Here is a 13,401-nt window from a genome sequence, read left to right as displayed (position 1 = left end):
GAAAACTAAACTTGTCACGATCTCAAAAGACAAGAGTACATAATTTTATACTATAATTACATGTAATTTTTGTTCCTTGTTAAAATTATATTGAATCTAGATATTTTTTCCAACGTAGTTTATTGAATTACCTCTTTGCCGTTCATTCTAACATAAAAGTCAAATTCTTTACTATTTACTACCAGGCAATAAAAGTAAACAAAAACATAATTTAATTAGAACTAATTTAATAAAAAACTTTTTATTATCAATAAAATATTAAACACTATCTGTACGAAAAAAAGGCAACAACGTAATTACCGAACAAGCCGATTCTCCCTTTCCCCCTTTTTTCTAATTAAGTCCAATATATCATTACCCAATGTCTAGGTAAATTACTGCTAATCTCCCACGTCCAAAAATGTGACCGTCTCTACACCTGTGTCCATTCTAAATGATTTTCAAAGTCGAGCGCGCCTTCGAGAGTAGCAGTACATACAAGTAGTTGAGCACACCACGAGAGGGAAAAAGAAAGAAAAGAAGAGAGAAGGAGAAAAGGCCAGAGAAAGAAGGAGAGCCAGCCCAGGATCATACTCACAAGGTGGTGCTACCGCTGGGGGGAGCCGAAGTGGTGGTTGGGCATATTCAGTACACATTGCATGGGCGAGCCCCCAGACAGAACCAAACAGCCAGCCAAGCCGTTCCCGATGGGGACCTATATAAGTCGTACGCCGTGCGGCGTGAGGCGATCTTTACAAACACAATCGCCGTTGCGCCTCTCCTCCTCTCCTGCCAAGAGCCTCGGGTTTGTACACGTTAAACCACACACCGCACCACGAAGACTACGATGCGCCTACTTGTGAGTTCTTTCTTCTTGCAGCCTTGTGACGCTTGCACGTGTTTTACACTTAATTTTACGAGGTTCAGTGCTATTAAGATTTTTTTTTACGTTAGTGAAGACATTGTGCTTTTTCTTATTGAAAAATTGAGAAAATATTGGAAAGAAGTGTTAAAAGGGGACGAAAATCGATTATAGTTTTTGTTCATTTGTTCATTTCGTTCTGCGCTTCTGTTTTAATTTTTTACCAAACAAACAAGAAATATTATTTGATTGTTTCATCTTTTGTTTGGAACACTTGAAGTTAGTTTACAATCAAAAGGTGCATGATAATAAAATAATTTCGTGTTTTTCCGTGTATTTCTAATAGTTACATAACAATTTTCAACAAATACAGGTATCTGCTACTGTTAAAAATGCTAACACAAAGATAAGAACCTTCAGATGTTTCAGTAATATTAATTGATTTGAATTATCAACTAAAATATCTTTAAAACATCGATCAAAAACTATCAAGTGTTATTATGATCGTTATATCGAAGTCATTTCACCAAGCTTGCGAGTGTCCAGCACTCGCATAAGAGAACAAGCGATCGGGCAATAAATCAAGCGTTTCAGCCACTTGTTTTTGTTTTAATCCTTACAAAGGCCGCCCATTACATCGGAATTTAATCGCAAGCTAATCGTTAAAAAATTACCGACCGGTAGTGTTTCTGTTCTGTTATATATGGACTTACGCGCGCGCGATAAAGGCGTGGTAGGGTCAAATTCTCGAGCGCGCCAGATAAGAGATTATTAAAGCCAGTGCAGCGACATACCGATCACCACCGGCCGCAGACACGCGCGATTTATGCAAGTTATACCTGCTCTTTCGAAAGGGACCGTCCACTGTTCAATCAGATGTCTATATAAAACGACAGACCGACGCACTGGCTTGCTATAGTCATTATTCAAAAATAATTTCCTCCCCTTTCTTGTAGATTATTTTCATGTCCCTTTATTGTTTTTACAGATTATCGCGGCTTTGCTGGGTAGCATCGGGGTGACGCTCGGGCAGTATCAGTCAACAACGCCAGTGCCGATTTTAAAACAAATAAACAGGTGAGAGAGTACAAATATTACGCACCCACGAATGCCTGTAATAGCCACGTGTAATTAAGCAAAAAGGGCGTGAGGATAATTTGACCATTGTGTTGCGCGTAGAAGAGACAATGGGGGTGCATATAACGATACCATGGCTAGTGGAGCTTATAGCCCGTCTTAAAGAGTTGGTTTTACTTTCTTCTTTTGACCGCATGCTGGACGAAGCGTGTAGTAATATGCTCGTTGCATAATTACTCTGGCATTGTGTTGGATAACACCTTATACATATATTCTATATTAGTACTCCCAGGAATTTGTCAATCACCTTGTTTTTTCTCTCCCTCTAAATTAATTTTTCCAACAACTATCTCTCGCTCTACATACTTTTACCTTTTGCGGCCAATAGCTCGCAACCACCTTCCTGGTATTGCGTGCAATGCTATTCATTTCCGCCTACTATTTTATGCGTCGCACCTATTATGACAGACACAACGAGGACGGAAGCTATAGCTATGGCTACGAGGCGGCCGATGGTAGCTACAAGATCGAGTCAAAGCATCCAACAGGTGAGGTGTATGGAAAGTATGGCTTTATCGATGACACGGGAAGTTTGCGCGAGATCGAATATGGGGCGACCCGGCGCGGCTTTGAGCCCACCGGCACAGGCATCAACGTCCCACCACCGACCCTCCATGGCAACAGCTTGAATGGTGAAAAAGATGACGACGATGGACAATATCGCGAGGACCCCACGATCTATTATACCGATCCGAGGTATACTAATGGCGAGAGGTACGAACCTGTGCCCAAGAGATACCCTCTGCAAAACTATCAGCAGCCACGACCTTTAGCCTATCCAGCACCAAGGTAGGCTCTTTTTTATTTAGTAGTAAAATATATTCTTCGTAAAGATCATTGTACAATACACATGATTAGGATATTGCGTTTTTGTTTTCTTCAATCATCTCGTGTTTAATAGCAACGAAGAAAAAAAGGATGCAAAAACAAGCAGTAATTATCTACGGTCTCAAAATTTTTTTCAAACAAATTCAATATGATTCAATGGAGTCGCTTTTCATGTCTTTTTTTTCGAAAATAATAATAAGTTAAATAAATGACATAAATTTTGCGTGGTTGTAATTAAATATTTGCATATTAATACATCGATAAGTTAGTTTAACGAGTCAATGGTAGAGACAGCGGTCTTTGTTCGACGACACGCGAGAGTTTTCGACGTCAATGCACGCAACTTTTATAGGTGTGTTTTGTCGCTAATTGCGCATGAGCAATTGTTAAGAATAGCTTAAAATTGTTTTTTTTTGATTAATTGTGCAGGTAGAATTTCAAGAGAGATAGTTTTGATTTTTTTTTTCAGGATATTTAATTAAATTGATACATTTTTTCAATCTAAAGTACATGCATTAATCTATTATTTCAAGCAAAAATCAGAGGAATAACTCGTAAATTTTCATCCTAAATTTGTTTCAAAGACCTTTGTGTACAATGGGTTTAAACAAATAAGCTCAATACTCTTAGTGATAAAATATTCTTCAAGTAAACTTTTTTCAAAGCGAACAGTTCGTGCGATGATCGAGCGAACCAAAGGTCATAGCGAGCCTCTTAAGGCAAACTTTGTGGGAATCCGCGATCTCAGGCTCTAGATTTGCCTGTTGCTCTGGCCTCTGCTTTGGCTTTATACAACTTTAGGCCAACACAATTTCTTAAGCACAGATTTTACATGATTTTATTACGGAATGCTCGTGGAAAATATTACAAATTTATGTTTTACTGTCTTATTTTTAAGTGAAGTGCTTGTTTTCAATTAGAGGGTTGTTTTTTATCTTATACATGAAAATTTCTGTAACCAGGATACACTTAAAAAATTCTGAGCAACACCAAAGTTATTACTTTAAACATCAAGTCAGTATTTTTACTAAATGGTAAAATTTGTATTTCAGCAAATCCGTGGCCACAGCCTATCGCAAGCCTGCGCCATCCCCTGCACCTGTAGCAGCGCAACCAGCTTATCAACCTGCCTACCAGCCTGAATATCAGCCCCAGTATAGAACGCAGTATCAGCCACAGTACCAGCCAGATCTTGCAGCATATGGACCATCACAGCCAAACAAATTTGCTGGACAAGCGACCTCGAACGTCAACTTAAATCTTGGCTCCTACAGTGTGAATTACAGGCGATGAAATTATTTATTGTATGATTATTACTGTTGCGACTCATTTTAATCTTACATTACGGGTGACCTATGTACATAGCCTTCGCTCACTTATTAATAAACTTGCACGTCTCGTTTACGAATTTTTTTAAATTACAGTTTGACGATTTTTCGTATCTGCTCAATCATAATTTTATTCGTACAGGCTGCGCAGTTTGTTGATTGGAATGCTAAAATAAATGACTAACAAAAAATTTAAAAACGCAGCCAAATGTTTTTATAAACTGTGTAATGTCTTAAGAAATCAATGAAATAGGTTTAAGCACAGGATTAATTTTAGAAAAATAGCTGTCAAAGAAACATTGTTCATACATCAGTCAATAAAAAGTCGGATTGACAACTTGTAAGGATATTTTTAACACTCTGTGATCGATTGAAAATTTATGAAGCTTTCGCTCGTAACAAACGCTCTCGAATGTTCTCAAACGCTCTTGTGGGTGGAGCAGTCGTTTATCAATTGATTTGTCATTTCCTCTATTATATTATTTCATAGCAAAAATAAAACGCTTCTAAGAAAAATACCAATAAATGATACACGTGAGTGAATGAATACATTCAGGATAATAACATAAAGCGAATAGTACGAAACAACCCGTCCCACGGGTTTATTTATGTAGCGGCTCACCTCTTGCCCTTCCATTTGTACCGCCAAATAATCCTTTCGAGTCTTCACAGGGATAAAGTCCTCAAGCGAGAAAAGGCCACCTCTTATATACTCTCTCAAAGCTATAAGTCTGTAAAGATTACGAATTACCAAAACGTGCCCCATGATGATTAATATATACGTATATAAGTAGTTGTGTTCGCGATGCCATGCAATCGACGAAAAACGTGCACTAGTCGTTTATAATTATGTGAACCATAAGAAGCGAACAAAATTAAAGACCACGCATCAGTTCGGCAACTCAAATTGTAGTCACACAGCACACAGCTTTTGTCCTTTAAGTTTGTTCGAGGTGTGATTTGTCCGAAAAATTCAGCTATAGGGTTTGCAGTCCTGAAAATCGACAATAACAACCTGAAATATTCAATGACACTTTAATCAGGGAAAAAAAATTTTAACTTAATTTTGTTTTATATTTAAATCTGCATTATTGACGTAACACGTTCTGTAGCTACTTAATTTTCATCTTTAGGGCCGATAAAATTCTGAAATTCCTCTCCTAGAAAGATAAAACGCCAAGAGACTAAGTACGTACACACGCACGCAAGTTTTCCGGTGCATACATTTATTCCATGAACCATATCATTAGCCTTACAATCAAAGCGAGCAATGAGAGGGGGAGAACGACTTTTGCAGTTATCGGAGAGCATGCACATTCATTATTTCAACACGCGATAAACTATCTCATACATAGAAAAGCGGAACACGTTGAGCATTGAATGGGGCCTAAGGAGGCGGGAAAAAAAAGAAAATAATGGATGGTGCATGCAATCGGCTATATGAGTTCATAAGAAAAAAAAGACGAAAAGTTGGGAAAAATCGGCAAACAGTCGAACGACCTTGCCGAACGCGCCGACATCCTGCTCGCTTGGTCTGTGCAATACACCTCCACGCACACGTGCACTTAATCGTCGTACAAAGAAAAGATTCGAGAGCAGGCCGACATGGTGCTGTTGCAAACCAGCTAGTTTACACACGTATGTAGTACAGTCGAGCAGAGTTCGCGACCACACCCAGGAATTTTTCAAACTTCTCATACGCGCATTTCACCCGACCGTTCCCGCGTGTCCTTTGCTATAAAAGTCGGTTCCACTGTGCCGTAAGTATATGTATACCCAGATGTTCACAAACCACTTGCAGATACATATGCATATGTACGCAGCAGTGGCCAATATTCAACCTCGTTGTCTCCGCATTGTTGTATACAACGTAGAAGTCTGTAAGCTGGTTTGATATATATTTTATCTGGTCTAATATGTGACCATTACTGAAAGAATAGCCCATGATGTAAGAATATAAGGTGTGGCGTTCCAAGGTCTCATTTTCGTGCCGTTCTGCGCCTTCCATCACGACGCCATATTTGAAGGAGATGTGACTACTACAGCGCCGAAGAGCCTATACAATGAAACGAAGTGGACAAAGTTGAAACTAAAATCTATCCCCCGCATCCACCTCGAAGTGAGAGACATATATATAGATATAGACATACGTATGAATATACATGTACGTCAATTGATGAATGATTACCTATTTAGTCAGTTTTTCTGTGTGAATATTCACGAATTGTACGTTTGGTCACTGAAACAACTGGAATGAAAATATTGAAATAGTTTCACGATTTTCTTGATGTTAATATGCTTTATATTTTAAAAGCTTTTGAAATTCGCAGACAGACATGGCGGCGCGATGGAAGCGTTCCTGATTGGTCAATCAAAATGGATGCGCAACGCCACACCTTATTTTCTTACATCATGGAATAGCCTACGTTGAACGGGCACACGGCTTTTTTCGTCCTCACTGGAGAGCTGCTGACTAATCTCTGCGGTCTAACGTAACAAACTGCTGCTACTCTGTCTGTAGTGCTGAATATTGTACACGGGTGTTGGAAAACTTTCTTTTAACTAAGGAAAAACTTGTACTTACCACCAAGAGTTTGTTGTAGTTCTTCTGACCATTGTAATTTCTTAAGAACCACATTGAGTTCCAGCTAAGTCATTTGTTTGGCCAATTTGCTAAAATTTGTTGGTATATCATACTAACAAATGAAAGAATATTAAATAAACGTATATATGTATATATATTTATGTGGATTTTTTTTACATACAGCTCCTGAATCTTACCACATTGTACTTACTACATCGTAAAATCAACTCGGATAACTAAAATGATTATGTATACTGAGCCTAAGTTGGAAAATTATTAAATCACCAACTAAAATTATTTAGACATCCCATTTATTTTTGCACTTTTCGTAACTGTTGTACGAGCATGCATGGTAACATTTGAGTTACTCACCCAAATGTAAATGTTGTAGGAATAATAGACCGTTTTCTGGTAGTTTTTTTTTTTAAGTTGTCTTGAATAAAGTTATTTGTTTTTTTAAATGATTTACGAGATCCCACGTTCATGCAAATGCTTAAAAATACTGTACCTATTGATTACACTAAAAATTAATACTTTAAACTATTCCATAGAGAATGCCTAATCGGTGTACCTAATCCGGTGTAAGAAAAAAAAGTAGTTTAAAAAAATGTTTGCATTAATTAGCATCTGTTTAGCATTTTATTACAGTGCAAAATTCTGTAATTATTTCGTTGGAAAAAAATTTGAATACGCCTGATGTAATGTACAAGTTGCATCCTGTTAACAAGTTTAATGAGTCGGAAGTTTAATGGCCTTCCGCAATGTCGTGGCTTACAAACCAGTATCAGAAACCCACTTATCGATGTGTATAGGCTCTCCGACAAGAATTTACAAGTAATTATAGGTATAGATTATTTACGCAGCGACTTTCACTTTAATAACCATTATCAAGCTTTCAAATTGATTACGTGATTTCAAAATCCAGATGACGATCGATGCCTTAATTTTTATCATTTTTTTTTTTTGGTCAATCTATTTTATAAAAGATACAATAATTTTCAACAGATTATCTAAAAGATAAGGATATCATACAATAGTGCAACAAATAATCATCAATACAATTTTCTAAAAAATCTAAGACTTTATAAAACATAAACTGTATTATGCGGTTGTATAGGTTTAATTACTTGTAGACTCGTTATAGCAGTTTTTCATTTTTAATTTAACATTGATAAGTCTAATTATTTTCAAATTTTTACTTTAATATTGTATAGTAGTTTTTGCAAATATGTTTTAAAAACTAAATATTTTCGTGTCGATGAAATTATTCAAAAAACAATGGATGATTTCTAAAAAGTATAATAACAATAAAATTTAAGTATGTTAATCTATTAAAAATTTAATTATAATTTTAAATTTTTCTTACTACGATTGTTTCAGACTGAAAGTATTTCTCAGTATAGTGACTTTTCTATTAAATGCAAACTTTGCTTTTAAAATTTGTTGATCATCGATCTTTTTTACCAAAGTAAATCGACTGAAGCGTTATGTGTTTAATTATATATAATTCATGAAAGTGACCGAAATTTATTTCACAAGTACGATTGTTGTACATAATACCCATTTTCTGTTCAAATAGTGACTGTCACTATGAGAGACATCACGAGAGATATCTATATTTTTCTAATTCTAGTGAATTAAAAAAATGCTAGCTTAGTGCTCTTGATAACGTCCATAAAAATAACCCTTCAAAATATTTTTGCCAAAAATTTGAATGCTTCTATAATTTCATCGCAGTAACTGAATCTAAGCTAATAGGTATTGTCAAAAAATAATTTTCAGGTGTTGACTACTACATTCTAACGTTGTCCTCCTTTGTCACTGAAGCTCATAAATAATTCAGCAATTTAGCATCAGTTCCTTGCATAAAATACAGTCTTTATTCAATTAAAACATCAATCACCCACGTTTTGTATACCTTTTCTGCTTTTCTACAGGTACATATTTTAATAAAAATATGTATATGAACAATTAAATATTAATGCTCCAGTCATTGTTGCTTCTTCCTACGTTTTTCCCGCATGACGCATAGTTAGTAATGCAATAGGTTGAAACTATACTTTTACATTCTCAAGGAAGGCGTAGTATAGAAGATTTATCACACTGATTGTACGACTTTCAACTTTTTATCATTCACAAGGGCGCCAGTCATGGTAGCCAAACTTGCATTTACATATGGCTAGTCTAGACAGATGAATCACCACCCGTACAGAGTTTTTAATAATACAATTCACTACCCAATGGTGAACTCATCTCTTTTACAAGATAAGAGTAAATTTTATAGTAAAGTTAGCTAAGTGTGCCACCACGGTCTTTTGCTCGTTTAGTGAAATTCAGGCAATGAATTGATGTGGACTTGATAGATCATATGGTTCGTATGTTGATATGACAATATTTTACGGAACTCTGTCGTTTCAGTAGCCAATCACTGCGTTAGTCTACACACACACGTATAATATATAGCGCGTGTTCACCTTATCCTTCAACTGCGGACATTTTTTTTTTTTTTAACGGAAATTAAAAGCACGTTAGTCCAGCATGGCTCGATTGCATAATGATTTTGCTATCCGTATCAATATTTTTAACACTTTTCCTCAGCACCAGGTGAGTTTCCATTACGCACAGCCGTACAGACAGACACGCGCATGTGAGCTTTTTAACAGCCTTGAAAGTACACAAGAGCCCGGTTTCGTCGTCATCGCGCGTAACATGTATACTTCCCATTTCCTTGATCGCTGTATCCTTTATTTTACACACATACACACATATCAGTTCCAGCGCGACCTCACATTTCACACAAATCTACACCACGTTCCTTGGGACTTTCCAAGCTGCTTTATGTACTGTATCGCTCGTACTCTCTGTGAATATAATGGCGAGTTCTCTGCGGTTACTTTCCTTCGAGATTTTTTTTTTCGTCTCGGCATGCCGACCTCGACGCCGTATTACTGTAATATTCCGACAATACTTCGAATCTGTGTCAAATATTTTCACGCATGCAATCATAACTTTTCACGCAATACTTGCGTGATAAACGCTTTTTCGCCAAGTCACAGAGCGACATTTTATTCAGCCAGACAACGAGCGTCAATCGATCATGGACAGCTATTTCACGTGTTACCTAGCCGGATAAGTATATATGCGCATAATAGTTACCTATAAGGTTTATATGACGAGAGCGAAAAAGAGAGAGGCTGCGCGTTTCCGTATTCACGACGCAGACACTAACGAGCAGCGCACTTACGTGTGCTAGTCACATACCTGATCGAGAGTAGGCTATCACAAGTTCGCTGTACCGACGAAAGTGGAATCGCGTTGCGGATTTGCTGATTTTTGTTTGAATTTATAGTTAGAGTTATCTTTGTTGTAAGTGCTTACGTATCAGCGTAAAGTATGTATTTTCTTTTTGTGTTCAATAGACATTATATCGCGTTATTGATGTTGGCAAAAAATGCATGTTTGAAAATTATTTTTTTTGTCATGATCTCCTTTTATTTTGTATTATATGTGATATGTTATCAAATTTTTGAAGGTCATACATATAATTTAACCTGAGATACACTGACTGTCTCAACCAAAAATTGAATAATCAAAGTGGCATGTTTGACCTCGCAGTTATAAATGTATCGGAAACATAAGAACGAGAGAAAGCACTTAACGAAAAAACGAAAGAAAACACCTAAAAAAATATCGCATACTGTAAAATAGAGGAGAAAAGGGCGAAAAATAACTACGTAAAAAACTGTGTACGTACTTACACACAATTGTTTTTACGAAATAGAGGATCTATGAAAGAAAAAAAAATTCGAATAGTGGATAGTGTCATGCGCACTATGCATAGGAGGTTCAGCAGCAATACCCTTGTAAATAATCGGTCGTTACTTTACATTTTTTGTAAATAGTTGCACTTAATTATTTTCCGTTTTTTCCTCCACAGCTACCAGGACAAAGAAAAAGTCATACTTAAAAAAAAATAATTGTAAAATAAACTTCAAAAATTCTATACACGAATTGTAACACAAAATTATATAATAAGTCACATGAAAAACTGTTTTGCAATAGCTCGTCTGTTTTAGGGTTGCTGATAAAGTGATAAGTAAACTTGTCGTATGCCATTATTAAAAGTCTAGTTAGATTCTACTAATTCGTTTTATGTGTACAATCTTGTTGGATGAATTAATTACTCTTGATAAGTAAATTCTCCCAGACGTTTAAACAGAAAAACAAATAATCCTCTACGGTAAATTACAGCACACATATGTGTAACGCTTGGTCCATTCACTTTAAAAAGCAATCACTAGACTTCTGTAGTCAAAATTCAAATTACATCATCATCGTATTACACCTATTCGTAGATTTCCCCAAAACATCCAAGCGCTCTTGTAGCCATCAATAAAAGTCAGCCACTTAACGAGTTTGAAAAAAAATTTGGGGCAACAACAACAACTACGCCCCAGCCATTTCTCTCCTTCACAGACGCCCGAAATCTCGGTCTTGTTTTTTTTTTTACTCGATTATCGAGATTTCGCTTACGAGTTGTTTGCAAACGCGTCGGAGACACTAAACCATCGATCGTTAAACGCTTAACGCTTACTCCATTATACATTTTTCACCGCTAGGAAAACAGAAAAAGTAGCGCCTCGGCCTTAATTACAGGCCGAGGCGAAACCTGCAAGTTTTCCACGTGGAAATCAGCTCTCTTTTTCAAACAGCGGTCAGGTACGCGAGCAAGTTCCTTTGCGATTTTCCTAATGAGATTTTCGGAATATTTTCTGTGTTTGGGCAACGTTTTTTCACCCAAGTTTTTATTTTTGCTGTTGTTGTTCGCCGGACAGCAAACAGCTGGATTTCGCACCAATGCGCATGCTTAATAATGATGATTTTTAATGACCAAAAGATTTATGGGCAGTGATTATCAAAATGAGGATCTTTTTTTCCTTTCTCGTAAAATCGCTACGATACAATTTGTGTTGCGTAAGACGTCGACCCAAAAAAGTACCGAAACACGCATTGTTCGACTATTGCAATGTTTACTTAGCGATGAAAAGCCGCAAGTGATAGCGTAACCCCGCCTAGTTTTCTAGTTTTTCGCGTAATAAGAATCGACGACAGAAATGGGCAACCACTGTGGTCTTGAATTGCACCTCGCTTGTAACTCGATAATTTCATCACACCCTCATCGAGCCATATGGTCAATATTACATTACAAAGCTGGCTCTGTTTTTCTTACTTTCTAATCAGCCTATCCTTGATACATCTTTTTTCTTTCCACTCGACGTGTATGCCCAACCAGTGAAGAGTTGCAAAAAAACTCCTCTGTCAGGAACAAGTTGTACCAGTTGAAAAAGAGACACGGCAGGCTTCTACATTACACTCAGGGCTTATCTAATCATTGTAATGTAATCTTGAAACTTCAAAAATAAAAGTGCCATTACCTGCGGAAAGTATCATTAATCGAAATTTTACGTAATATCCATTGAACAAAATGATTCAATTTCTGAATCAAAGAAAATCGGCTTAGGCAGAGTAAACTAGTACAATGGCACTCTCATCGTATAATATCAGAAGCAAAACCCTGTAACTGAATTTCACTGCATAAGAGAACAAAATAATAGCAAAATAAATAAATAAAATAAAGAATAAATGACTAATGGACTCGAGCTCATGTTGCGAATCCAAACCCAACAAGTGGACGAGCCAGAAACAAGTGCAAGGCCAGTAAAGACTTTCCTTTTTTGATTTCTCCCGTGGAAGACTCTTCCTCTTGACGAGCTTATCGTAGCTGAATTCGTATTCAACCCACAAGTGCTACTGACACGACTTGGAGCAAGAAAAACCACAACTGTAGTTATACTGTGGAGAGATCTCTCTTTGCATTGCACGTGACACTTACAGAGACGGAGCCAATAAGCCAAGGTGCGCCGCAAAACGAGCCATTTAGGCGGTTACCAGCTTGTGCGAGTCTATAATATTGTATACTGATACACACAATAGCCCAGAGGCCGGTCGAGGAGAACCTTGCCTGTCCGACAGGGCCTTCGAGACAAAAGTGAGAGGGAGTAGCGAGCCTTTGGTGAGAACCACGTTGAAGACAGACAGACGGCAGACGTACACATGCGCAAGATTTCAGAGTTACTTTACTTACGTACGGTATTATGGTGAAAGTCCTCCCGCGTGCTCGCAAAGGGGATGCAGAGGGGCGCTTATACCCGAGCGCGACTTGTGGGCCACTTGGAGTACGGAGCATGTGTTAACGAGAGCCTAAGAAAATGGGGGGAGAACGTGTGCCCAAAGGGGGGCGATACCGGCTAAGGTATATGAGGGCCCCTGTTCGGCAGTGGGCCGGTATAACTCCTGCCTGCTTTCACACGCGAGCACTAGCCTCAATGAATTGTTGAAACTTGACAACGACACGTTCACGGTAATATAGATAGTGCCGACACCACATTAGTGACACTCTCAACCCTTTTTTTTTTGGCACCGTAATAAAAATTATTGTTTTGAATGTGAGACTGCTGCCACTTCTGAAGACTTTGAGTTCGAAGAAGGAAAGGAAGACCGAAGTTTTTGTTATTGTTGTTGTTGTTTCTATTTGGAAAGATGATTAACGAGATGCGCACCCTCGGCACGGTACGTAGAGTTTGTGATGCGTGTTTGTACTATAATGTGTGTCCATATCGTAT

At 37.5% G+C, this 13,401-nt stretch overlaps 1 protein-coding gene across 1 annotated transcript; it reads left to right on the top strand.

Annotated features, from left to right (window-relative positions):
- The first annotated feature begins 760 nt into the window (after window positions 1–760).
- Window positions 761–4,331, top strand: CPR27 (cuticular protein 27). The gene is made up of 4 exons (XM_014353355.2): window positions 761–838; window positions 1,830–1,918; window positions 2,387–2,767; window positions 3,859–4,331. The coding sequence occupies exons 1-4, from the start codon at window positions 827–829 to the stop codon at window positions 4,097–4,099; spliced, it is 723 nt and encodes a 240-aa protein (XP_014208841.2). The 5' UTR covers window positions 761–826; the 3' UTR covers window positions 4,100–4,331.
- The last annotated feature ends 9,070 nt before the right edge of the window (window positions 4,332–13,401 follow it).

Source organism: Copidosoma floridanum, unplaced genomic scaffold, assembly GCF_036245765.1.
Source record: "Copidosoma floridanum isolate Cflo_tuat_1 unplaced genomic scaffold, Cflo_Japanese_pri ptg000030l, whole genome shotgun sequence".
Taxonomy (NCBI): Eukaryota; Metazoa; Arthropoda; class Insecta; order Hymenoptera; family Encyrtidae; genus Copidosoma; species Copidosoma floridanum.
This window is presented reverse-complemented; position numbering and strand designations above follow the sequence as displayed.

Excerpts from the sequence above, each read along its gene's own strand:
- CPR27 (XM_014353355.2), top strand. Across the intron at positions 1,919-2,386 it reads ATTTTAAAACAAATAAACAG|ACACAACGAGGACGGAAGCT; the intron begins GTGAGAGAGTAC and ends CTATTATGACAG. Across the intron at positions 2,768-3,858 it reads TTAGCCTATCCAGCACCAAG|CAAATCCGTGGCCACAGCCT; the intron begins GTAGGCTCTTTT and ends TTTGTATTTCAG.